The 27,627-nt window shown below is 42.9% G+C and overlaps 1 protein-coding gene across 4 annotated transcripts in view; it reads left to right on the top strand.

Annotated features, from left to right (window-relative positions):
• Positions 1 to 27,627, top strand: part of ARID5B (AT-rich interaction domain 5B) — a 276,705-nt gene that overhangs the window by 206,757 nt on the left and 42,321 nt on the right. For 3 of the 4 annotated variants that reach the window (XM_053308879.1, XM_053308881.1, XM_053308882.1), the window contains 2 exons: positions 11,758 to 11,959; positions 16,535 to 16,587. In XM_053308879.1, the coding sequence (XP_053164854.1) occupies positions 11,758 to 11,959; positions 16,535 to 16,587 (255 nt within the window). The remainder of the gene's footprint in view (positions 1 to 11,757; positions 11,960 to 16,534; positions 16,588 to 27,627) is intronic. The other variant, XM_053308880.1, reaches the window with a different exon arrangement.

The following is a 27,627-nucleotide window of genomic DNA, read 5'->3' on the forward strand; positions in this document are numbered from 1 at the left end:
TGCTGCGCCGCTTAAGGTAGCCTATAATATGTAAAAACAAATTATTGTCCAGGAGAGATCCAGTTTGCTGCCTGAAAGCATCTATTCCCCTTTCTCTCCCTCCAGAGAGGAAGAGAACGGAAGAATAGATGCTTTTGGGCAGCAAGCGCTGCCTGAAATGATGCTGAAGAGCTTGCTCTGGCTTTGCGGAGCTTTAGGCCACGGCCCCTTTTGACATCACATGCAAAGGGGGCGTGGCCTCAAGTTCCTAAGAGCCTGAGCAAGCTCTTTGGTGTCATTTCAGGCAGCGCTCACTGCCTGAAAGCATCTATTCTTCCTTTCTCTCCCTCTCTGGAGGGAGAGAAAGAGGAATAGACACTTTCAGAAATAAACGGCAAGTGCTTCCTGGGGGGGTCTCCTAGTAGCCCGGGTGAGGGGGCACCTCTCCGGACTGCAGTTGGGGGCGGGACATGGCAGGCACTTTGCGCTCCCCCTGCAATGGCGCCCAGGGCACGTGCCCTGCCTGACCCACTCTCGTTACGCCCCTGGCATAAACTTTAGTTGGCTACAGCCCACTTCATCCGATACATGAATTATAATTCTCAACAATAGGGAGAGTGTGTGTATACACACACACACACACACACACACGGAGAAAAAATTATAACAGTGTAGTCATATGGCTTGGAAATGCAAGGGGTCTTGTGACAAGCTTAAAAATATACCTAAAATGGTGATAATTAGCACACTGATTTTTTTCTCTGCACTCATGCAAGTATACACATTCACATAGACATATTACACCATGCATCTGATGCAGTAGACTGTAGTCCATGAAAGCTTATGCTGCAATAAATTTGTTAGTTTTTAGTGCGCCACTCATTGTTTGAGTAAAATATTAAATATCTTCCCTATTGTTGTGGGGTGGTACAGATGTCATAAATAATCTATACTTACTTGCAACTAACTGGTAGATTGTTATTTGAAGCATCAGTTCAAATATTCTACCAGAAGGCAACATTTGTTAGTACCAAGCTGGACCTCAGGCTTTTGGTCGATAATACCAAGTAGACTACCAGCTTGGTCCTCCTAGGGTTGTGTGAGCCGGCTGTTCAGACTGGATTTGAGCCAACCAAATCTGGTCTGGCCATCAAGCATACCAAGCCGGCTTACACGCCAGCTCGGGGGAGATGCTTGTAAAGGGGAATCTAGCTAGGATTCCTCATTACAAGTAAAGAGGGATTCATTAGTTTAAGAATGGGGGGAAGTGAAAGGGGAATATTTACCTTGAGTTTCCCACCAGTGGGGTTGGTGGCGGCAGTGACATTGGCAGCAGGAACTCCTCCAACCCTACTGGCCTCTCAGATGACGAGCCAGTTCAGCTGCACCACTTGAATGGCCTGTGCATACATGCAGAGGCCCAAATCAGGCAGCAGCCAGCTCGGCCTCTCATTTGGGAGGTCAGCGGTGGGGAGTGGTTGGAGGAGCTGCCACCTTTGATGCTTCAGTTGCCTCTGCCGACCCCACTGGTGGGAAACGACAGGCAAATATTCCCCTTTTGCTGCACACTCTTCTTAGACTAGGAATCCCCCTTTACTTGTAAAGGGGAATCCTAGCTGGATTCCCCTTTATAAGTATACCCCCCCCCCAGGAGCGGAGCTACTGTTGGGCGAACGGGTTCAAAGAACCCCGGCTGCGCCCAATCAGGGGCCGCACCTCACAGCCCCAACACACACCCCGCATTTGACGTCAGATGTGGAGGTGCTGGTTTAGCTCCCAAGTGGGGGCCGTGTGGCCCCGGGAGTTAAATGGCCACTGCAATCACGGCGTGGCCAGGAGTGGCTCTTCCCTGCCTTTAAGGAGAAGAGCCACTCCTGGCTGCGCTGCGAATGCAGCCCCAGCCCCAGCCCAGCTCCCAAAGGGGCGGCACAGCCCCTTCGGGAGTTAAATGGCCGGTGCTGCGAACACAGCACCAGCCAGACTCCAACTCCTGAACAGAACCGCATGGCTCTATTCAGGAGCCAGACCACGCCCCCAGCGTTTGAAATCAGACACGGGGGTACAGGCTCCGTGCTTGTACACCACCACCCCCGAGCTATCCCACAAGCTGCTTCTTCAACCTGGGGGTGGTCTGGTTCAAACTTGGAACACCTGAACCGGGCTGGCTTGATGTCGAGCCTAGCTCAATGCAAGCTGGCTCACATATCCCTAGTCTCTCTATTGGAGCCCAGTGCGAAGCAAGTGAATACAGAAAACCTAGAAATCCTCACACCATGCATGGTTCTGGCCATATATCCTTCATAGGCTTTGATGCTAAATGTCATTTTTTTCAGCTGTCATTGAGTATAAAGCTCTTTAAGCTATTAGGAGTCCAGTTTCATTCAGCTTGTTTACCTTTATCTGTGAGCAAATAATTGTGTGGACTTTATTACCTAGCATACAAAGGCATTTGGTTTGGTTTCAATAGCTCTGAATAAATTCCAGCTGGTGCAGCCTTTTAAGTAACTGAATTACAGTGCTGTATTTTATTATCTCAAGGCTCAAGTGTAGTGCTTGGGGATCCCAGACACTCGTAAGATAAATTTGTTGCTTTTTACCAATGTGCTTTGCTCTTCCCATGATGTCTTTGGATAGTGCCTTCAGGAATACAATATGGAAAATATCCATATTGTAAAATATCAGGTTAGGAGGAAATCATTTTTGTAAGAGTAGGTATTTATATTTATTTTGGAAAGAAGAGCTAGCTTACTTGTTCACTGGCAAGGGCCATGAGTGAAATGCAGTGTGAGGACTACTGCTCATTTTCTTATTTAGCTATATAGAGGTTAATTAATTTTTTTATTTTTATGCAACTTTTCAGACTCAAAAGAAGTTTCTGTATCATTGAAAAAACAAAATAATTCTTCTGACTGTGGCTGCTGGAGATTCTTAAAGCTGCAACAGGCACAATGTAAATAGCCCCCAAGAAAACAGCCCCCTGGAAGAACCTGGCAGCAGATGACAGTTGCAAGTGGTGGGGCTTCTCTAGGCTGCAGATGTATGAGCGGCCCCTGGTTGCCATCTCTTCTTCCCTACAGTGGCTCCAAACAATAGCAAGGACAAAGTGGCGTCAGTCCTTCCCAACCCAGATGATTGACTCCTGATTTCTTTGATAGGCTGATATAAATATCCCCCATGGCATTGGACAGTTGCAGGGGTCTGGGCTTCTAATTATATCCTACCTCATCAGAAATTTCAAAGTGGTTCTCATTAATCACAGATAAACATAATTTGCTTGTATTTTTCATGAATCTGGCAGGTGCCTAACTAATATTAAGGAGCATGTCATCCCTTTTCACAATATTCTTATTTCAAAACTTTGCTTCTTGTGTCACAGGCAGAATTTTGGCAGGCATAAAGAACTCTTATACCAAGTCAGACCAATGGCCCATCTAGTCCAGTACTGGCTGTTCTAACTGGCAGAGACTGTTTAGGGTTTCTTTACTAGCCCAGATACCCAAAAGCCTTTTAACTGGATATGCCAGGGATTGCCTGAGGGACCTTATGCGCTTGCCAGACAGATGCTCTACCACTTATTATTATTTCGATTTCTATACTGCCCTTCCAGAAATGGCTCAGGGCGGTTTACACAGAGAAATAACAAACAAATAAGATGGAACCCTGACCCCAAAGGGCTCACATTCTAAAGAGAAACGTAAGATAGACACCAGCAACAGTCACTGGAAGTACTGTGCTGGAGGTGAATAGTGCCAGTTACTCTCCCCCTGCTATATAAAGAGAATCACCATGTTAAAAGGTGCCTCTTTGCCCAGTTAGCACTTGACTATGGCCTCTCTCTTTGAGCTATAGCAAAGCTCTTTTACCGCCCAAGAAACACAACTATATTTTCTTGGAAGTAATTACTATTGATTTCAGTAGAGCATTCTTCCAAATATGTCTGCTTTGGGTTTCAGTCCTAAGCTTGCTGAACTTGTGTCATCCCAGGATCTTTATAAATGTGCAGTTATTCAAAAAGCCAGGATGCATATGCATCTCTGTTGCAAAGTGGTGACATAACTATCACTTCATGGTGGAGAAAGGTTGTATGAATCCATCCCTAAGGTACCTTTATCTACAATGAAAATGATTAAAGAGAAGATTGAGGTTTGATTTAGGCAACTATCAGCAAGATTTATTGAGCTGATTGCTCTGTAGAGAATGTGGCCAAGAAGAAGCCGTCTTAATTTCCATGCTCGATGCCTCCTTTGTCCAACTTCTTAGGCCTTCTGGATACCACAAAACCCAAATAGCCCAAACTGTACAAATCCCTATTGATCTGATTCCAAGAAGATTGAATAAGAACTCTAGGACGCATTCTGATCACTAGTGGTGTAAATTGTCAGCATATTGCATTAGTGGGCATGTGCAGAACTTTTTACTAGTGTAATCCAAACCAGAACCAATTGCTTCCCCTCTCCCATTCCTGGCTCCACAAGTCCAAGTTATTAATTTGTCACAGTGGCAGTTCCTATTGTCTTTCCCACGGTGGTGAATTTCTGCAAATGAGGCTTTCCCCTAGAAATGCTAGAAATACAGTAAGAGCCACTGGTGTTTTGTTTTTAAAAACAAACAAATAATCCCATCCAAAGAAATGTAATCTGATCCCATATGTGTTTATGCAGAAGAAAGCACAACTGAATTCAGTAGGACTTACTTTCAGGTAAATGAGTGTAAAATGCCTGCATTTGAGTATTCCATTGACCTTGGAAATGTTGACATCACTGCAATTGGGGAAGAATTTAACATAATCTTTTCTTCTTATATTATCTTTGTTGTTCTCTCATTTGACATGCAAAATAACTTCCTTTGACATTAATTTGTTTTCCTATAACCACCACCACCCCGACCCCCCCCCCCCCGCCAATGTACTGAGTATATTTAAGCTGTCCATGTATATTGATGTTTGTAGTGAACTTTCTGGATGACATGGCTGGACAGAGGCCGGATGGCATTTCTGTAACGAGAGGTTTTTTTTAAAAAAAGTTAACAGATCAAGGAACCTTGTTCCAGGTTTTAAGGGGGAAAATATAAATCTTCAATTACATAACCTGTGTATTGGAAACAGCTTTTTATCTGGCATTAAAAAAAGCACGATGGAATACACAATTCAAATGAAAATCATTGTGGTAGCTCTCTAGCCACAAGGTCAACACAGTTTTCTTACATCAAGAAGATTTTTGCTGATATCGGAAAATAATAATAATAAGAAGAAATCACCATCAGCCAATTACAAAAAGCAGCTTTACTGGGAACAGCCTATATTTTGTGATGATATCTATAATAGCCAACAGTATTGATGATAAAATTCTGGCATCCCAGGTCCTTGGGAAGGACTCGATGTCTGGATGAAACCAACCTGTCTGACTGTGTAAACAAGAAATAATAATAATAATAAAAAATAATTCGATTTCTATACCGCCCTTCCAAAAATGGCTCAGGGCGGTTTACAAAGAGAAATAACAAACAAATAAGATGGCTCCCTGTCCCCAAAGGGCTCACATTCTAAAAAGAAACTTAAGACACACACCAGCAACAGTCACTGGAAGTACTGTGCTGGGGGTGAATAGGGCCAGTTACTCTCCCCCTGCTGAATAAAGAGAATCACCACGCGGTGCTTCTTTGCCCAGTTAGCAGGGGCGAAATGCTGAGAAAACATGTAAAACCATCTAAAAAAAGACCAATGAGGCTAGTTTAAACAGGATATATTTTTAAATAAATAAGTCAGCAGTTAATGTGGGCTTTGCACTTCAGTCCAGCTCTTTTATAGCAAATTTAAATCCCATTTATTTCTGTCATTCTTGCATCGCCGTAAAATGTGTTAGGATTGGAATGCTGCACATGGGAGATATATGTTCAGATCTCAACTCAAAAATTAATGGGTTGAATGGCCTTGTGCCTTAGACTTCCATCTTTAAAATGGGAATAATGGTTAGTTTCATCACAATATCACTAAAGTGCTAAGGGAAAAATTACCTTCTTGCCAGAACAACAATTTTGGTTCCTTGTCCCAGAGCCCCTCAGACTTATTTATTAAAAATTTCTTGTATACTGCCTCCTCCAAAGATTCTAGGTGGAGAACAATAATAATAGCAATAACTAAACAAACAAACCAAAGGGCAAAAGCCTGGCAAAAAAGGTAGGTCTTGAGAAAGGTCTTGAAAGCCACTGAGGAGGGGGCTGAACGAATCTGGGGGGAAGGGTGTTCCAAAGAAGAGGGGCGGCCACAGAGAAGGCCCTCCCACGGGCCCAGGCACCACGCAATACACCAGGGCCCAGGACACTAAGGAGGGCCAACTGAGAAGAACTCACAGGATGGGATACAACCAGCCAAGAAAGGCAATCCTGGAGATAGACAGATGCTAAGCCCATAAGGGTTTTGTAGGTGAGAACCAGCACTTTAAATTGGACCTAGAAGTGAACATAACCAATGAGCGACCGTAAAAGAGGTGTAACGCTATCAAATCTACGGCCACCCATGAAGAGGTGGGCTGCTGCATTCTGGACTAGTTGAAGCTTCTGAATCATTTTCAAAGCCAATGCTAGGTAGAGCGCGTTACAATAATCCAAGTGCGGGGGGTGGGTATGATCAGCATATTGATGAAAACCTACCCCAAACCGAAGGATGACCAAGCTCAGCAGCTTTCATGTAGATGTTAAAGAGAATGGGAGCAAGGACCGAGCCCTGTGAAACCCCACAAGAAAGGGGCCAGGGCACAGCACACTCATCCCCAATACACACCGACTGGAATCGCCCAGTGAGATAGGACCGGAACCACTGAAGAACAGTGCCCCCAAGGCCCAGACGACCTAGGTATTCCAGAAGGATAGCATGGTCGATGGTATCGAAAGCCTCTGAGGGATAAAGGAGAACCAAGAGAGATGGTTCAAATCTTGTTTTCTGCTCAGAACTTGGAAGAGAAACTTCCTGCTGCACCCCTCTTATTTCTTTCACAGCACCACTGTCAGCCACATCACCTTAGGAAAGTAACTGAAAGCAGTGACTCGTTGCATATCCACTATCTCTCGCACCTAACTAGTTTTAAAAGGGTAGCCTTTTACCCTCTGATCTGCTCTCTTACAAACAACCAAAAATATTTTGGCTTTTCTACTCTCCACTTTCCCAGTGATATAACCAAAAGAAGGAAGTGACCCTCAACTCATCTGGACATGTTGGGAAGGAAGGAAGAGGGAAAGAAACCCCTGGTCCCATCATCTCCAGCTACTGTAGGTTCTGCTCCTACTGGAAGTGGGGCGGGTGGGGGAGAATACATGAGGGGAATTCTTCACAGAGCAAATCATGCCAGACTGGGACAACAGTTCTTTACCAAATGGGGCGGGGGATAGACTGGGCAAATCCTCAAGACTGCTTGCAGAACCTGTAGATCCATTAGGCTAGTGAAGATGATAACCTTAAATTACCTGCAGCTGGAATGCTTGAAGGGATTCACTTATCTTTCCATCTTAGTATCCAGCCACTCATGGGAAGTTGTTTTTAAATTGGCTAGGCCTAGGGAAAGTGCTCTAAAGTGATAATTTCTTCCCCCTGTGTTAAGCTTAATAATATTATGGGGCGGGGGGGATGGAAGCATTTGGTTCTTCTTTATCATCTTATTCCTCCCCTTGTCTCGCTGTACATGGATACAGGGGCGTAGCAAGGTTGGAGTGGGCCCAGAGACACGATTTTAAAATGCCCCCCCCCCAAAGTCCAGGGCCTCCGCACACCCCAGGCCCCCAAGGATTTAAGTCTGATATTCCAAAATAAGTATGCTGCCTGCAAATACATTTCACTGAATACACACACACACACGTCACAATATATAGTGATATACATTGAGTACTATACATTTGTATTACTTTTAATGCCTAGAACACACTAGAAAGATGAATTATTAAAATGGGCCCCTCGCTGCAGATTAGCAAAGGAGACTTTCAACCATGCAGGGTGAGCCTGTGTCTGTTTTCTCAGAATTCTGCACAAATTCAGTCAAGTTTGATTGCAGGAGGTTTTTCACAGGAGGCTTTTAAAGCCCTTTAAGACACATCTCCTCTGGAATGGAGGTGCTGCATTCACATGTTGGCCAGATTTACCCTGAAGTCCCTGCAAGTTATTGGGGAGCAGTTCACACACAAGAAAAATAAAATAAAATAAAATAAAATAAAAGCACAAGACATGCTTCACAGTTCTCACTCAGACCTTCTGGGTTACAAAACAACTTGAACATAAGTGCATTTATAAATGAATGAATGAATGAATAAAATTAATAAAATACTGTTCCAGAAGTTTTTGCAATTTTCTGCCACGAAACAAGCCACATAGGACTTTTTAGATAGCTTTTTTTAAGTCAGCAAATTTTCCAAGCTGTTTCAAAATAAATATTCAGAGACTTCTCGGTCCCTCCCCGCCCCCCCATATCCAAGCCCTATGGCAAGCAGATCCCTATATATGGGGGGGGGGGGCGGGAAAGGTAACCACAAAAAGGAGTTCACACTCTACCTGGCAAATGCTGGTCTGGGTTAAGCAGGGCAGCAAGGGGTCTTCTGCTGCAGAGAACACTCTGGCTGCCTCCTCCTTCCTGGCTGGCTTGGGCCCTACTCGAGTTCAGGCTTCACTGCGGCCTACACGGAGGCCTCCGTGGAAGCCCCGCCCACCCGCCGATCAGCTGAGAGGCGGGAGAAAAGGAGCTCTTTGCCGCTTGCCTGCTGCTTCTATTGCGGGCCAGCAGAACAAGCAGGAGAGACGGCGAAGAGGGCAAGTGGCTGAGAGGCTATGGGGCTGGGCAGGGGGCAATGGGGAGTCACATGAGGTGCCTCTGGGGTGCCCCTCCAGGCAGTGGGGCCCCCAGACAACTGTCTCCCCTTGCCCTATCATTGTTACGCGCCTGCATGGATATTTTTAAACAGTGTCCCCCAGCCCAGCTTTGATACCAGAAATGAGTTGGGCAGGAAGAAAACTGATTAAAGCAGCTGAGTATGGTGAGGTAGGCAGGAAAGGGGCAGGTTTTGCTAAAAACAAAACAAAACAAAACAGTGACCTGGGCAAATAAAAGTTTAACAAAGAAGTGGATGTTCTGAATGTCTTGTTTGGCCCTTAGTGATAGTCCCAATCAGTTTGCGTCCAAGTGCTAAAAATTATAGTGTTTCAGTTTATTTAAATTAGTTTTCATGTATTTTTACATTGTGTACTTGAGTCCTTATTTGAGTAGTGACATCCCACAGAGACTTGCTCAATTTTCTAAGCCTTTAGCAACATCTATTCACATAATTATTTTCTGTAATCATGAGGACTAGAAATTTCTTCTTAAAAGTAAATCTAGGAACATTACCCTTTGCTGTATATGTTATGATTGTAGCTATGCAAGATACTTTAGTATTCTGAACAGTTAGTATACATGTCTGCTCCTTGTCAGGTTTTAAAACTAGCAGCTCATGCTTCATCCCAAGACTTTGAAACTGGATACTTAGTTTGGAAATTCTGCTCCAGTTCTGAGTTTATGAAGGGAGGTTTTCCTACTAGCTTATGCAGTCGTCAAAGGTCTCTCTTACATAGCAGTGATTTTTTTTTAAAGTATCCAAAATAGATCATATAACCCTCACCACCTCCCTTAGTGAGAGTATTTTATTACCGATGAGAATTAATCGTGTTTCAAAACACAGCTAGATAATAAACTTATTTAAAGTTTGAACATGCATGATGCATATTAGAAGCCTGACATTCAATTAGTTTGATTTGATGAAAGGTTTGTGTACAAAATGATATACAAGATCATGCAGCTTATATTCTCCCCACCACCACCTTTTTTTTAAAGTTGCAGAATTAACATGACTACATTTTATTCCCTTTACTGCTGGTACAGCAGACCTAAATTAAGCAGAGGAGGGTGTCACAAATGTTTTTGCTAAAGTGGCTAAGGAATTTTGGTGGAATGGGTAGATATAAAAACATAGTTTTATTTTGGGCTTTTAATCTTCCCTATTCCAATAAAGCAGCTACCTAATGGCACAGTGGGGAAAAGACTTCACTAGCAAGCCAGAGGTTGTCGGTTCGAATCCCCGCTGGTATGTTTCCCAGACTATGGGAAACACCTATATCGGGCAGCAGTGATATAGGAAGATGCTGAAAGGCATAATCTTATACTGCACAGGAGAAGGCAATGGTAAACTCCTCCTGTATGCTACCAACGAAAAATCACAGGGCTCTGTGGTCGCCAGGAGTTGACATCGATTCAATGGCACACTTTACCTTTACTTTATTTCCATAAAAGTGTATTAATGTAAACAAGACTAAGGACTGAGAGCTACTATAATGAGAGCTAATATAGTGTAGTGGCTAAGAGGCCTGGTTACAACTGGGGACTTCTGCAGTTGAAATCTTGCATCTGCCATGAACTCACTAGGTGACCTTAAGCGAGCCTCTCCCTCTCAGCCTCCGGTCCAAAACGATGATAATAATAATGCTCACTTCAGGGCTGTTTGTAAGGATTACAAGAAGATAATTAATATGAAGCGTTTGGTATATTTGAGAGCATGATTTAAATGTTCAGTATTATTACTATTGTGTACCTAACCATGTAGTCCTCACTAGTGGAGGTGTGGCCATCCAGGATCAGTGATGTTGGTCAGTTTTTGCTTCTATGACAGTGTTGTCTCTGAACATATAACAAGGATGAAAAGCAAAAAACTGGTGTGGTTGAATACAGGCTCTTGGGGTTGGGTGTGTGTGTGTGTGTGTGTGTGTGTGTTTCATACACAAAGTTGCTTTGCACACCCACTTACAGTAGCAGGATCTCTGTGAGTGCAGGCCAAGCTGCCCAGGATTAGGCTAAAGGGCAAACGCTGTTCTCATTGCAACAGTGTCCCCAAGTGCATAGGTGCTGTGTATGAGTGAATGGCAACTACTCACTTATATGAGAGCAAGCAGTGCATTCAGGGACATGCTGATATGGAGCTAAATCTTCCCTTTGCCCCAGTGAAACTAGTCTTTCCCCCCTTCTCAATTGTATCCCATGTGTCAACACTTTTATTTTGTCCCATTGAACTCAATGGGAGCTAGTTGAAACTGAGACAGTTGCTATCTGCACAGTCCCACCCATATTTTGGTCTGGAGCTATGATGGAGCCCTGAGTATACATGTACTCATAGCAAAATGCTTGTCATTATGATGGGCAAGGTATGTGGAGGGAGAGCAGCAAGGGAGGCAACATCCAGCATTGTCAGCTACACTAATTTCTGCAAGTGCAGCAGTTCACTTTCCCTCTCTTATAAGGGTGAGTAGCAACCACTGACTTTCATAGGAGAAGGTACAGCAGAACTGTTGACTAGGCAGGCTAAATTTTGCTTCCTGCCCTTGGTGACCCCAACCATTGAGAAATCAAGGCTGTAACTATCTGTATAAGCCAATTCTGAATAAAGTTCTTGGTCATGTTAAAATGTTAGAATATATTATAGTGGTTGGTGCATGTACAACATGGGTGGAGTGTTCTCTCATTTAAAACAGAAAGCAAATCTGGTATGTGTTCTTTTTGCACTGCAAACCTTTGATGAAGTGACTGTTTGGAAATACAGTTACTAAAATACAAAGCAGAGCTTTAATGTTAAAAACCAACAACAATGCAGCTTGACTTTCTGAGAACTGAGAAAGGGAAGACATGATGGGGCAGGAGGGGGTATCTCTTGAATGGGAACGAAAGATGGCTCAGGCAGTTTTCAAGATCTAATCTGGCATCTCCTCTTTTCTTCCAGGTAAAATGTGAGGCTAAGTCACCTTTGTCCAAAACCAAAAATAACAGCAACTGCAAAAAGGGCTCAAATGAGAATAAATCAAAGACTTCTGTAGGCGAAGAATGCCGAGCAGATGAACAGGCGTTCCTTGTAGCACTTTATAAATATATGAAAGAAAGAAAAACACCAATTGAACGAATACCCTACCTAGGTTTTAAGCAGAGTAAGTAGAATTTCCATTGCTTTTTGTTGACAGTTTCAGAACAGTTTGGCTTCTTGGTTTGATAGGCTCAGTGAGGTGGAATGATTTGGTGGACAGATATGGCTTATTGTTCACTCTCTCTAGCCCTGTTCAGTCCTCATGGTCAGTGCTGATGCTGTACCCAGGTACAACATACAAGAGAGGGCTCTGGCAAGTCTTGCCTTCTTGGTGTCCACAACTGCAGCATTTGTCTGAGGAGACAAACATTGTACTCGGGGAAAGATTCTTCCTGTGATTTTGATGAGGAGACTCTCTCCTTTTGACCAGCTTTTGTCTCCTCCAGCCATAGTACTCGTGGGCAGTGTAAGGGCTACAGAGTGTATTAGCATGGGTCAAGACTTCCTGTTGTCCTCACATGGATGTCATACCTGGGTGCAGCATCCATGCTCATTTGTAACGCTTGAACAGGGTCTCTCTCTCTTCTTGTATTGTGTAAAATCAATGGCCAGGATATAAAGAGCTATTTCAGTATGCCCAAGGGCATGATGATGCCCACTGGATTCTTGATTTTATTAATTTATTTTGTTCAGGAGGCCCCACCCCATGCCAGAGAGCAAATTGATTTTGAAAAGTCTCCTCTTTTTCAAATGTGGTTTATCATGTGACCCATTTGTTGCTCTTTGAGAAATACACACCCAAAGCCCTCTTAAGCTTTGATTCACAGTGAATCAAGACTTTGAGTAAGCACACATACACACAAACATATTGGCACTCTTAAAACCATGTTGTTTTTGTCACTCGCCAACATGACACACAGCATTATAGTGACACTGCGTTGTGGCAGCTATAGACTCATAAGGCAGCCCTGACGCCTTAGAGAATGCACAATTGTGCAAGCAGTGCTGCTGCGGTTTCTCCCATTCACAACAATGGAAGAATCTGTAGCAGCACTCCTTGTGCAATTGCACATTCTCTGCAGCATCAGGACTACTTCATGAGTCCTCAGCAGCCCTGGTGTTGTACAGAGTCATTGTAATATTCATCATGTCGACCATGTGTTTATAGTTACCTACACATTTTTCATCCCAGGTCATTTAGGCTGAAATCCTGTGCATGCTTATCTGGGAATAAGCTTCATTGAGCAAATGGAACTTACTTCTGAGTAGACATGCATAGGACGATGCTGTTAGTGTCTTTTCCATCAAGATTTGCAGCTCTGGGAAGTTGTTGCTGAATGTTTATAGTTTTCAAATACTTCAATGGTGACCATAAATAGGCATGTTTTAAAGGTTTCTTTAAAAAAATATTTTTGGTAAAACTGCAGCTAATGTCTTTCTTTAAATTAATAATGTGATGTACTTTTATTGCACCCAGATGTTCCTCGCAGAGATAAAAATCCCACAATATTAAATGAAGATATTTTAAAATGGTCAGAAAGTAGGTGACAGTATAGAGATCATGACTAATGGAGAGGATAAAAATAGACAGGCTCTATTTAAACACAGAGCACCAAACTAAGAATTGCACTTTTGGGTGTCACAATGTAAAGTAATAATTAGTAGAGAACATACAGTTGTAATTGAATTATTCATAAACATTCTATAACATGGAAGAATGAACACTGCAAACTAGAAAAGTTTTTGTTGTTGTTTTGTTTATAAGCTAACTAAGTTATTGTGAAGGAAGGATTTCTTACTTGGAAATATGACATACCCCAACCTATCTCCCCAAATTAAAGCTGTATGTTATTTTGATGAAGAATGTCAAATCTGTATGTTTTACATAACAATTTACATACCTAATAGCAATTGACACTGATTGCGCTAGACCTCTAGCAGCCATTAGAAACTTATATAACTGCAAAATGATTACAATGTTTGCCTGAAAAACCGGCTGCTTGAAATGGAAGTGAAATTAATGTACTATGAACAGCTTTGTTGCATTATGCATTTGATTCCGATTAAATCAAGGCCTAAGTCTTGATAGCTCAGGGAGAGTACAAGGTTCAGTGAGACTTTTTGCTTAGAATGCTTTTTGATGAAGAGAGTGGTGTTTTGTTTTTAAGTTGAGACACATTTTGGTGGGGGGAAATCTATGGGATTCTAAGTATCTAGTATTAGAGTGAGGACATTCTGCAACATGTAACTGAAACTTGATATTCACTAGTGTGCCTCATGCACCCAGTCCTACAAGTATTTACGTGCATATTTCAGCAAGATTTCTCAGGAGTAACTGAGTAGCTCATAGGATGTCCAGGATAGCTCTCAGTGTCTATCTACCTTGACATGTGTAAACACTGGGATTCTAAAACTATTGAGTCAGAAGAACCAGTTTAGACACTATAATGCCTCTGTCAGTAAATAAGTGTAATGAGTTTTCTTTGCTACTCTGACTGCTACTCACTGTGGAACACCCATCATTTATGTAATATTGTGGAAGTAGGGCTAAGAAGCTTTTCCGCAAGGTAGTGGAGTATTGACTTGGCAGGATAATTTGAGAGGAAAATGCAAGCGAACCTATTTTCATTGCATTATTCAGATGTCTCATTAACCACAATAAGAGTGTTTTCAGGGTTGATACCTTTTATTCTTTATTTATCACTTATACAGAGGACAGCCCAAGTAAAGCCATTCCTGCCATATCTATAATGGTCCAGCCATGACTTGGCCTTTCTGAAATTTCCAGGAGGGATGGCACTTTGTAAGGTCATTTGTTTAGTGTAAACCAAAGTTCTCCAAGTCAGCCAGCCCAAAGATAGCAGTCAAATTTGACACTCATTTCAGCATCGGCCATAGTAGAAAATGGTTTTAAATGGTTATAGTGGTGCCCATTATCATTATGTATCCTTCACTGATTGCAAACCAGGACAGTGTTATCTGGAAAGAAGGGAAAGCACTCATGATAGTGGAGTGTCCAAGATAGCTATATGGAGAAGGATAGGTAGCGACAAATGTCCTCTCACCCCACTCCCCATCACAGGGCTTTCTCTAGATTCAAGGTTTTCACAGTTGTTCCTATAGCCTTTTAAATTTTAGCTGCATAACCACAGGGCTAAAAACGTGCACTTTCAAAAGATAAAAGGCTGAAATTCTCAAGAACCTAGTGGAGACATTGGGTTCCTTACTTGAAGTAAAAATGTTAAGTGTTATGGTACAAATGCAGCCATAATGCAATAAATTATCTTCTCAGTTTTTGATTTGTCTTTCCAGCTCCAGTATCCTGTCCATGCTTTGTGGGGTAGCCAAGGCACAGGTTTGCCTTTGGCCAAACTCATTCAAAACATACTGTCAAGCTAGGTAGTATGGCAGTAGTTTTCCCTGGTTCTATTAGCTTTTCAAACTTTCAGGAATTATGACTGAGTGGACCAGTCATACATGGTTTGTAAACTGTGTTCCACCTTGGAAACTTCTCAGAAGTTCTTCAGTGAGGAGATCCATAACTGTGGACAAATTTCCCTGAAAGACTTCTTGCCCATCTACTACCAATCTCCTCTGAAGCAAACACTTTCAGGAGAGTGTTGGGTGTGTTTTAGAGTTCACTGCCTGTAACCATGATGTTATAGTGAGGCCCAACAAGTCTAGGCAGTTCGTAGGATGAACCTAAAACCTCTTTGATGTGCAGAGGTCTCATGGAAGCTCTCAGGGGTTCCTCAGCAGACACGTTGATGAGAAAAGTGCTCCTTGTAGATATAGTGTTTGAAAACTACTCGACTAACTGATAGGTTCAAGCAAATCTGTTCTTTACTTTCTCAGTAACATGCTCGCATAGCCATCAGCCGACTAATGCTTGTGCTTTTGCATAAGCTGCATGCACAACTATTTGTATGAAACCACATGGGCCAGGCTGACTGCCCAAACAGGTCCTCTGGTTTCTTGGGGTCCTAATGTAGCAGTGCATGTTCTGGGAGGTACATACCCAGATCCCTTCCAGTGGCTTGGAGAATGTGGGGTGCAGATCTCCTGCTTGCAGGCAGCTAGCCCTATGTGGAAGACACTCTCTAGATGCATCTTCATTTTCATTGCCCACCAGGCTGCATAAAATGTAGCTGCTTTACATGTAGAAGTTTGTTTCCTCATGCAGAAGAGGATCTCTGGATCCTGACCAAAGTTTCTTATCGGAGTGGCAGTAAATACTTGTTTAATCAATGACCGCTTTGTATGCACTCTAGTTTACTGCTGCATTAACTAGATCACTTTAAAAAATACTCCTTTCTAATAACAAATGTTAGTTTTCTATAGGAACATATAAAACAAAACCTTTTAGCTTTTTAAAAAATGAAGTGCTCTTTTTTATCCTGGAAGTGAACTTAAGCTCAGTAACCATTTCTGTTATACCTGTAAGTGCATCTCAATAGAATGTTTCCTTTGTGATTTTAAGAAAAGAATTATATATGTATGTTTTGAAAGCCAATGTTTACTCTTTGAATTATGTAAATGTCACTTGTAGATTGTTTTTCTTTTTCTAAGCCTTTTTTAAAAAACGGATGTGATCATTATCTTTTTGTTGCATTGTAAAAGAAAACTGTTTGATTTGCATTTCTTTGAAATAAGTTGGTTAATGCAATGCTTATCTAAATACTTATTGTCCCTCTAACAGTTAACCTTTGGACTATGTTTCAAGCTGCTCAAAAACTGGGAGGATATGAAACAGTAAGTGTTTAAGTAACTTAAATGGAAAAAATGTGCAATCTAACTTTCCCCTGTGTAGTGTTTTTTTTTTTTTTTTAAACACGCTCACAAGGGAAACAATATGTAGTACAGATACACGCACTTTTGGCTTATGTGTGTTTTTTGTTTTGGTTTGGTTTTTTTGGTTGTTTTTTGGGGGGGAAACAGCCCCAATTAGTTCCAGGTTTGGCAACTAAGCTTGTCGTTTAAAAAAAAAAAAATGAGTGGAAAACATATGTAACTCTTCCCTGTCAAGGAAATTGGTTGGGTCTGTAATTTTTTCCCATGTTGAGAAAGGGCTATTCTTGTACAACAAGCCAAGATTGCGTAAAACAAAATTTCACTTGGCATAGTCCCTGACATCTGTTCATGTTGAATATGGGAAATGTATTAAATGCTTTCAAAAGTAATCAGCATTGTCCATTAAGGAATAGCATGGTGCGGTATCTTTCCTTACTGTGAATGGTAAAAGATCTTTATTAGACAAGGGTCAGTGCTGCATAAACAGGAAGTAATCCAAAGTATAAAGTCATAGTGGGGAGGACCATTCTGACGCTTTTTATCAGCTAACCATATCTGACATGGCCACTTTATTTTTAGCTCTCGGGGAAATTTGATGGTTGTGGATTTTACAGCATGTATTCCAAACCAATAAAACACTGGAGCAACAAACTGAGATTAAGATCTTGAAACGAGAAGAAAGAACTGCCTTAATATGGCACATAGAGATGGCATCTGTAATAAAACCCATTTGACATAAGACGATCGTCATTGGAATTATTTTCCTTGCCCATGATGGTCAGATTAAGTTGTGCATTTCCTGCCACAGTTGAATGCGAGAAATATATATATATATATAATTTCCCTTTGTTCACCAAGTATAAATCTGGGCTGCATTTATGCTATAATGAAGTAACAAAAATATAAAATCTGAAATTGATTTAAACCCAAATGTAATCACCCTGGTATTCATCCCATATAACAAGACCTATTGTTCTGTTGTTTTAATACCTGTGTGTCAATTGTGGTTTACATCTTTTTGTGATACTAAGGAAATAGTGATCATATACAGTTATTTGTTAGCTCATCCTTTTGTTAACCTAATGTACTTGAGGTCTGATTCTGTGCCTGTTTACTTTGCTTGGAATCACCACTGAGATAAATTGCTTTTGCTCTTGAGTAGGTATGTATAGGATTGTGCTAACCATTTTTAAAGATCAGTAGGCTCAATTTAGACATCAGGCTTAAAAATGGTGTGATTTGCTTGTACTTTTGGAAACACCAATAGTTAGGGATGTGCCGGAACTGGCTCGGGCAGCTGCAGGAGCCGGGGACATGGATTCCTTTAAAAACCAGGTAAGCAGGTCCTTATCTGCTCCTCCACCACCCCACCACTTTTGTGGACACAGCACCCGCTTTCCAAAAGGCCACTCACGGCTGCAGTGTTGCTACGTCTGTGGCAGCGGCCATGTACGTGTTGACCCCATGCATAGGTTGCTGGGAGCAGTGCTGCAGCCACGTGCAGCCTTTTTGAAAGCAAGTGTTGTGCCCGGAAAAGTGGTGGTGTGGTGGAGGAGCAGATCAGGACCTCCTTACCTGGTTTTTAAAGTGACCAATTCCTGCCCCGCTGAACTGGTTTGGATGTGGGCACCTGAGCTGGTTTGGCACTTCCCTAAGGAGACACCAAAGCGGTTCAGGCACATCCCTCCCAAATATGTTTTGGGTTCTAAATTTCTTTGAAAGTGTGCATTCTTTGTCATGAATCCTGTTGTCTATTAAGATCATCTGGGGAGCAGTGTTCCCTCTAACAGGGATTCCCAGAAGTTGTTGACTACAACTCCCATAATCCCCAAGCAAAAGCCATTGCAGCTGGCAATGCTGGGAGTTGTAGTCAACAACATTTGGTAATCCCTGTTGGAGGGGACACTGCTGGGGAGGTCTGGTTACGATTGCCACTAGTGGCGACTCAGGACAGGGCCTTCTCTGTGGCAGTCCCAGGGCTTTGGAATATGTTCCCTGTCAAAATAAGAGCATTTCCACCTCTGATGGCTCTTAGGATGGCTCTTTTATTCTATTAAATTGTTTTGTTTTTACTCTGTTTTATATTTGTTGGGCTTTAAATTGTGTAGACCACCTAGAGATACACACATCAGGTGGTGTGTGTATGAGAGAGATGAGGAGATAATATAAAAACAACTATAGTAAAACTATGTTTTGTCATAATGTCTGAATTGAGCTTTTGGTCACATGGAAGAGAAGAGGCATCTATTTTTCTGAAATGGTTTTTGCAGTGAAAACCAGCAGCTGTTATACATGAGAGATTAAAAGCTGACAGAAGACATAAGTAAAGTGAAGCAAGCAAGATCAGCAGAGAAGGCCTTGACTCTTGTCCATAGCCCTTCACTGGGAGAGATGTACTCATCTGATGGGTCTAGAAGCAGGACATTTTTGTTGCCTTGATTTGAAGGAATTCTCTCCCTAGTTATGCCTGCAGGTACCCAACTCTAAAAACATAAGGACAGCCCTGCTGGATCAGGCCCAAGGCCCATCTAGTCTAGCATCCTGTTTCACACAGTGGCCCACCAGATGCTACTGGAAGCCTACAGGCAGGAGTTGAGGGCATTCTGTTAGATTTCAGAAAGAATATTAAACAGACCTTTATGTTTGGGAAAGCTTTTAAAATTTAGTATTCCTTTGGACTAATTTTAATATAAAATACATTTCACTAGTTTAATCGCAATTGGTTTATATCTTGGTTTTATATTTTATTGAGTTGTTTGCTGCTTTGGATTTTTCATAAGAATCATCATTATGCTTTGAAAAGGAGATGATATTTTGGCTGAGCAGGAATTTCCAGCTTTGCCTTGGATTTTGTTTTTGGCAATTTGATGGCAGCTCTTCCTTAAGAAATCTGATGGTGACCAGTTGCAATTTCAGTACCAGCTTTATTTCAAATTTGGTGGAAATGCTTTTGCAAAAATGAATACCCCAGTCTCAGACACACTTCCTTGGAAGCATGTCCCACTAATAAATGGAATTTACTCCCAAGGAAGTGTGTTTGAGACTGCCTCTTGCAAACTGGCATAGGGTGGGTGAGTAGGGCTATGCGCAAATGGGTTTGTGCACTTCCAGGAGGCGAGGGGGTTACCTTTTAAAGAGCAGAGAGGGTGCCCACCCCACCCCCTGCCGTATTTCCCCTGTTGGCGTTGTCTCCAAAAATGCTGACATGGGGCTGCTGTGTGCCTCCTTGCAGCCCCTGTCAGCATCATACCAGAAGTGACTGGTGTGTGCATGCACATCACATGCGCACACCGGCCACTTCCAGTACGATGCTGCTGACCAGGGCTGCAAGGAAATACTCAGCAGCCCTGAGACAGCGTCAACAGGGAAAACACAGCAGGGGGATGGGCATCCTCCCACCTCCAAACCAGTTGCTCCAGACCTCCAAACCAATTCGGCGGTCCGTAAAAGGACCAATGAACTGGTTTGTGCACATCCCCATGGGCCGGGTTGGAGAGAGAAAAGATTTGGCTGCAGCTTTTGTTAAATGCATTTTACAAACAGCAAGTGTGGGTTGTAAACAGCAAGCAAACAAGGGTGTGGTGGTGCTTCTGTTTGCAAATAGCATAGAAAGCTGATTGCTGGGCGGTAACTAAATCAGGTGCAGTGTTTTATATCCCCAGAAGTGGGGAGAAGGAAACAGGGCTTGACTGAGCCTTTTGCTGATCCTTTCACACATGGATGGTTGTGCCCACATGGAGATGGATCATACGCAGTAATTTTGCATTCTCTCTTACCAATGTAATGTTATCTGTAATGCATAATTCAGGGCTTCTTGTATATTGCCTTAGTTGTGCCAAATAAACAAATACAATATCAATTATGAGACAAGTGGTGGCAGCTTTATTTCTCAACCATTTGCAGGCAATATCCCCGTACAGTGATGCAGCTTTTTCGTAGAAGTACAAAGCCGTGTAACTCAGGCAGATGGCTGTAGCCCCACCAATAGGGGGCCCGGTGTTGCTTTTGTCGGTGCACCTTCCTAGTTGTGCTGATTGTTCCAGGCGAAGGCTAAAACTTGGCAACTATCCTGTGCCCCATAACAGCTTTATCCCACCCAACAGGCTTTTGCCAACCTGGGAGGAAGGCAGAGGAGAATAGGGAAGTTTGGGATGGCAATGCATAGTATCACTTCCATCTGAGCAGGGAGTGAGAGCCAGAGTACTTAACAAACCTGGCATTGGACACTAACAAGTATATTATACAGCACATTCTCTCCCCAGAAGGAAGGTTTCCTTGTACCTGTTAGGACTGCTGACTTTATCCGCATTAATCACATTCTTGAAATTGCTTCCTTGAACTTATTTTCATATCCCAAATAATTTTGCTTCTTCTTTTTTTTTTGGACACTTTGCAAAACAGATACTGCCTCCACGTAGCTTTGCATATTTACATGATATAATGTTGAATATATTTTCACTTTCATATATTTATGCAGGAATGTCTTGGGACCCGTGTTCCCTCTAACAGTGATTCCCAGATGTTGTTGACCACAACTCCCATAATACCCAAGCAAAAGCCATTGTAGCTGGGGATTCTGGAAGTTGTAGTCAACAACATCTGAGAATCCCTGTTAGAAGGAACACTGATTGGGACTATTTATATAATTAATTCTCCAAGACAGGCCGGTCTTGGATGCGTGGCAACCTCTTGCGAGAGTGGCAGCACCACTCGCAAGAGTTCCTGACTTCGGCCAGTGGCTGAAGCCCTGCCGGACTGAGGAGGCAGGTAGCTGGCAGCTGAAGCCCCGCTGGGTTGAGGAGTCAGCTGGCAGGCAGGCAGGCAAAACTGTGCTGGCCTGAGGAGGCGGCCGGTGGGAAGAGGCGGCAGTGGCGGGCCTGGCTGCCAGGGTGAGGAGGCAGCTGGGACGTCAGGAAGAGGAGGAAGAGTCAGGGCGAAGGGGCCGAAGGGGGGGAGAGTAAGGGAGAACTAGGGGCGCAGATGCTCTGCGCCCAGTCAGCTGGTTGAGATGCAATTAGCGAATGAAATTAGGCAAGCCTATTAAAATGGAGCCATCAATTTAATGGCACCCGTCCTAGATCATAATCCTCTACTTATATTCTTCAGTTTCTCCTATTCAAATAAGTGTAATTTACAAAACAAAAATAAGTCCAATTGCCAGGTGGGTAGTGACAAGGCAAAGTCAAGATAACCCTTAAGGATTTTTAGCAATCTGGTAATCTTGTCCATTAAAAAAAGCTGAAAACATTAAAAAACAAAAACAAAAAACAACACCTTCTACTCAGAAGATATTTAGCTTGTCAAAGTGCCACATTCATTGAATTTTTACATCATGTTACAATTTTTGAGATATACTTACTTTCCAATATAGTGAATCAAACAAATGGCAATTTCATAATGTGCAAGGAATTAGCAGTTCTGATTTCACTTTTCATAATTGTGATTGAACTGAGCTTAAGGGGATGTCTGCGCAGCGGTTCGTTTTGCTGCCTGGAATTCAGCCAAAGCAGGTGAATGAATGCTGAGGCAGAAGACACAGGATGCCCATGTTGGCATCACTCCTGTGAACACAGCGCTGCTGGATGCAGACTGGACACTTGGACTGAGATCCAAGGACCACATTTCCCTTCTGTTTGTAGCCTGTAGTGCCACATCAGATCCCGCTCCCAAGGGTGCCCTCATTTCAGAAGAGGCTTTTCAAAGAGATACAAGGGGTTGTGATTTGAGAAGGTGCTGGGAAAGTCCCAGTGCTTGTGCAGGTCACTGGATCTCAGTCCAAGCATAGTGCTGATCAGTGTTCCCCCTAACAGGGATTCCCAGATGTTGCTGACTACAACTCCCAGAATCCCCAAGTAAAAGTCTCTGCAGCTGGGAATTCTGGGAGTTGTAATTGTCAACATCTGGAAATCCCTGTTAGAGGCAACAGTGGTGCTGATTACACAAGTTGAATTTTATGTGGGAACAGAGTACATCCGGTGCAGAGTCAAGTGATAGATTTTCATCAGTACAGACCTAAAGTAAAGTGTGCCGTTGAGTCGATGTTGATTCCTGGCGACCACAGAGCCCTGTGGTTGTCTACTCTGATCCAAACTAGGGATGTGCACAGAACCGGTTGGCCTGGTTCGGTTCAAGGCTCGAACCCAACCGGGCCAGTTCGGTCCGGCACCCCCTCGAACCCCCCCCCCCCCGGTTCAGTTCGAAGAGCTCCCGAACCAGGCGAGGGGGTAATTTTGAAGGCTGGCAGTGGGAGGGGGAACCTCTGTGAACCCCCCCCCCCCGCTGCCTCCAGGAACTCCCCTGAGGGGAATAAAAGGTAAAATAATTTTTTTTTAAGGATGTAAAGGTCCGCGAACCCCCTGAACTTTGGGGGGAGTTCGGTCCAGGGTCGGACCAAACCAGGGGGAGTTCAGTTTGACCCTGAACTACTATGTTGGTGTTCTCTATTTCAGACATCCACCCCATTGCATGATCTTAATTGCACATGCTTAGCTCAGGGCTGCTATGCCTGCAGTTTTGTAAGATTAGATTGTTTAGAATTTTGAAGTGCATCTTGAATATAAGAGCTGCCTTGCTTGATCAGACCAAAGTCCAGAAATACGTTTCTAAAGTGGAAAGCCAAATGCTTCTGGAAACTTATAGGTGGGACATGAAAATGATAGCCTTCTTCTGTTGTTTGTCCCTAGCATCTAGTGTTCAAAGATATACTGCCTCTGAACAAGAAGGTTCCATTTAGTTAAAAGCTACTGATAACTAGAACATAACTGGATCAGGCCCAAAGCTCATCTAGTCCAGCATCCTGTTTCCCACAGTGGCATACCCACAGGCAAGAGATGAAGGCATACCCTGCTATTGCTCCTCTTGAGAGACATCATGCCTCTGAGCTTGGAGGTAGCTTATTACTATCAAGACTAGTAGACAATGATAGTTAGTCCTGTCCTCCATGAATTTGTCTAAGCCCCTTTTAAAGAACATGAGATGCTATATTCTGCTATGAGTTTTGCTATCTTAATTAATGAGAGGGTCTTTCAGTAGTTTTGCCAGACTGAGTAATGGGAATGACTTGACAAAAGAATGCTAATATTCCTTAATGACTGGGAATGTGTTCCTTCATTCCTTCAGACTTGGAAATCTCCCCTGTGTGAGATTAAAACTCATGGGAGGAGTAAATAAACTGTTTGTAATAACCTTAAGTGGCACAGCGGGGAAATGCTTGACTAACAAGCAGAAGGTTGCCAGTTCGAATCCCCGCTGGTACCCTATCAGGCAGCAGCAATATAGGAAGATGGTGAAAGGCATAATCTCATACTGCACGGGAGGAGGCAATGGTAAACCCCTCCTGCATTCTACCAAAGAAAACCACAGGGCTCTGTGGGTGCCAGGAGTCAAAATCGACTTGATGGCACACTTTACCTTTTAATAAGTTTAAATCTAGAGAGAATGAAAGACAGCGGTCAACATCTGGACTAACAAAGCATGTATAAAGTGATGTTGAACATGCTACAGAGGAGGAGCAATTCTCATCGATCCCCCCGCTGTCTGTAACCAACTGTGACTCTTGAAAATATGTCCCTGAGCATCATGCAGCCCTCAGGGACATATTTGCAGGAATCAGTCAGTTACACAGGGAAGGGGAGATAACTAAAATCACCTCCCCACCCCCATAGCACATACTGTACGTACTGCACCAGATCTTCATTAGTCTGGGTGTCAACCAGAGAGGTTTTAGACGGAGTTAACTGGATTGGAATCCACTTGGAATTCTTTGGGAGTAGTAATGTGACTTTGGAGACTGATGCAGGATTAGCAAGCTGTTTTGCTGCCTGTTTGTATATATGTGTAAAAACAAAAACAAAACCCAAATATTACAAAGGAAAAATCCAAAGGCATCAACTCAAGTTAAGCTTTAAGATAGCCCCAAGCTGTTTCAAACCCACCATGATTGTTCTTCAGGGAAAGCCAACATTCTAGTAGGCTTGAACCCACTCTATTCTATCATATTCCCTTTTCCATATAGATTCTAATTGACACAGGAGCTTGTGTTCAAGCTTGTTACTGGCAGTTGTTAATTACTGTCTCAGAATGAATGGTAAAATTGAAGAGAACAAATATTGTTGCATCCTTAGCAGAAGTAAAGAGGCAAAGTTAGTTAGCATAGATGATCTTATACAGGAGATCTTATACAAAGCAGCTTTGCACTGCGCTTGCATTATTGCGCCAAGCCTTCTGTACTGGCTAGGTAAAAACAAACAATGCTGGTGGGTTCTCCTAAGTGCTTTCTCTTTACAGTCTCTTAAAACCAGGTTCCTGGAAGCCTTCCTGATCTGAGGTTTGTTTCACTCCCTTCATGACCTAATTTTAACCACAGGAAGTAGCTCAACTGTTTATCCTTACAGAACCTGGCAAGATCACACTTACAATATGAGATGCTGATGATAGTACCAGGGTAGGAGTAGCAGAAGTAGAAGTAAGGCAACATGATAGTGGCCTGCAAAGACTTGCTGCCTGCTTTCTGGAGGAAGGCAGAACACGGGTTTGACAGTCCCAGAATCTAGGAGGCTTGAGCAAATAATTGCATTCCAGTGTTTAAATGATTAGTTAGAATCGGAAGGGGAAATATTTTCATCCCGCTACCCAAACGCTTAACAACCCTTGTAGGGAACATATGTGTACAACTTGTGTCCTATCAAGTGTTGTATTTTGGGCTGCCAGGGGCAAAGAACACCTCCACCCCTTGTATTTGCAATCCCAGGCAGGTAGCAGAAAAACACTAGGCTCTGCTGGGCTGTTGTAATTGGCAGGTGAGGTGTGTTTGGCTTGGTGAATCTTAGTGTACAATTATGGTAAGAAATATGCCATCGGTACATACTGTAGTGAGGCGAGATCCCAAGCAAACTATGCCTTTCCCCCCACCTCATATTAGCATGTGTCTTAAAAAGATAGGAAGGGGCAGACTTTGACTGGAAGAATAAAGATCAAAGCAAACATCAACGCTAATTTGGACACAAATTTAAATGTGAACAGCCATGTTCTAAATATGATGATAGTCATGATTTGCTGAACTTTACAGAAACCTGTGTGCTTTGCTTACATCCCTTAAGAAGATTATGACAAGAGGTTCTAGTCCCCCCCCCCTCTGGAAGTTAAATAAAGCATAGGGTCAAGACTTCCAGGAACTGTGGGTATTTCAGCCCCATATCAGCATAACTTAGCAATATCACTTTGGAAAGTTTGTGATGCTGGCCTATTGATTTCAGAGGATGCGTGTCTGCCAAAAACAAATTGAATTTGGATTAGAAAATAAATGTTCTATTAAACCAGTTCACACATTAAAATTAGCATTAGCAGTTGGGAATAGGACCATCTATCCTGCTCAAGTATACATTATTCAGAATGCTCAAGTTGAGGTTATTCAGTTTTAATTGAAAGATGATCCTAATCAGACAATGTATTTTTACCATTATCTTCAAAATTAGCAGCATTTGTCACAGGACCTAAGGTGAAGGCTATTATTATCTGTCACTTTATTTCTCTAATCTATAGTGGGTTTCAACGAACACTCTCTCACAACTATATCAAGAACTAACTTGACCACCATTATTATAATCAAAACACAGAGGCTGTTCACACGAGCAGCCCTAGCTAGACAGAATGCCCGGCTCACAGGGGGAATGTGCCCGGCTCACACCGCTTAGAGTGCCCGGCTCACAGGGGAATCCCCCAGTGCACAGGGCTTATTACGTGGTGCATTGTAAGATAGGCCTCCGCCTGATTTCCTCCCACTCCCTGGCCACTCTCGGAGCCACTGCATGGCGGTGGTGTGGGCACGCATGACTAGCAAGCCTGAAAGCAGCTTGAATCGTGCGGGGGGAGACAGGACAACTCCTGTTTTCCCCCCAGCTGGGTAAGCATAGATCATGTGAATGACCTTAAACATGTTCTTGTTTCAGACCTGCTTACTAGCTTCCATCTCAGTATACTTCAGATCTTTGAGAGAACTTGCCTGAAGTCAAACCACTTTGAGAGCTTTGCTTCCCCCTCTGTGGAAGGACTCTGTTCTCTTCAGCCTGTCAGAGATCAGTTTGTGAATTCCTCAGTATTAAGAGGGCTTAATGCTCTTACCTACCCCTTCTTGCAGCAGCTGTTCTAACACTTTGTGTCTGTGTGCCAGAGCTCTGGAGCTGGCTGTGGTGGCGCATTAGCATGCGCAATGTGCCTATTTAGGGTAGAGGCATTCTTTCTAGCCAGCCTGGAGAGGCAGAGAAAAAGAACCCTCAGCAAATGTTAAGAATAACCAGCTTTTAATGAAAGCAGGACGGAGACCACTTTAGACAAAGCAGAATATCTCCAAGAGAGCAGTGGCCAACCTCCAAAGCAATGAGGCACTTGCAAGAGGATGTTTAACTAGCACAGAACTGTTGCACCTGTCCATCACTACTGAAGGTTCGCAAATGTCTCCCACTGTGAGCTAAACAGATGCATTAGTTTTTCCTGGCCAGACCTCAGTCTTATGATTGCAGATAAAGTCACTGATTTTTATTATTGTTTTGTCTTTCAGAACTTTAAGTAAATTTCATACTTTCCCAGTGTTTAGCAATAAACATCACTTCTGAATCATCACTGTCAAAATGTACATAGCTTCATGTACAAAACATTATTGGCCATGTGGTCAGTCCTGGGATATTTCAGCACAAAATGGCAATTATTTGTATGCAGATTCTTTCCTCTTTCTTATGATAGCTGAGCTATGAAGAGAGGTTGGCTGATCTGCACTATAGTGCCATTGTGGTCATGTGCATGCATAAATGGAGATGTAGATCTGCACATGCACAAGCATATTGTGTGGGTTTCCTCCTGTAGAAAGCAAAGCAGTGGACTGGCAGGTGTGCTCTGTGTGCAGTAGATGTTATATTCCATTGTGTATGAGGAACAGCTGTTCTAGGTGCACAGAATGTTCAGTGTCCAACAGAGTATGGAAGAGGATCATGGGACCAGGATGCATAC

Source organism: Hemicordylus capensis, chromosome 3 (genome assembly GCF_027244095.1).
Source record: "Hemicordylus capensis ecotype Gifberg chromosome 3, rHemCap1.1.pri, whole genome shotgun sequence".
Classification (NCBI taxonomy): Eukaryota; Metazoa; Chordata; class Lepidosauria; order Squamata; family Cordylidae; genus Hemicordylus; species Hemicordylus capensis.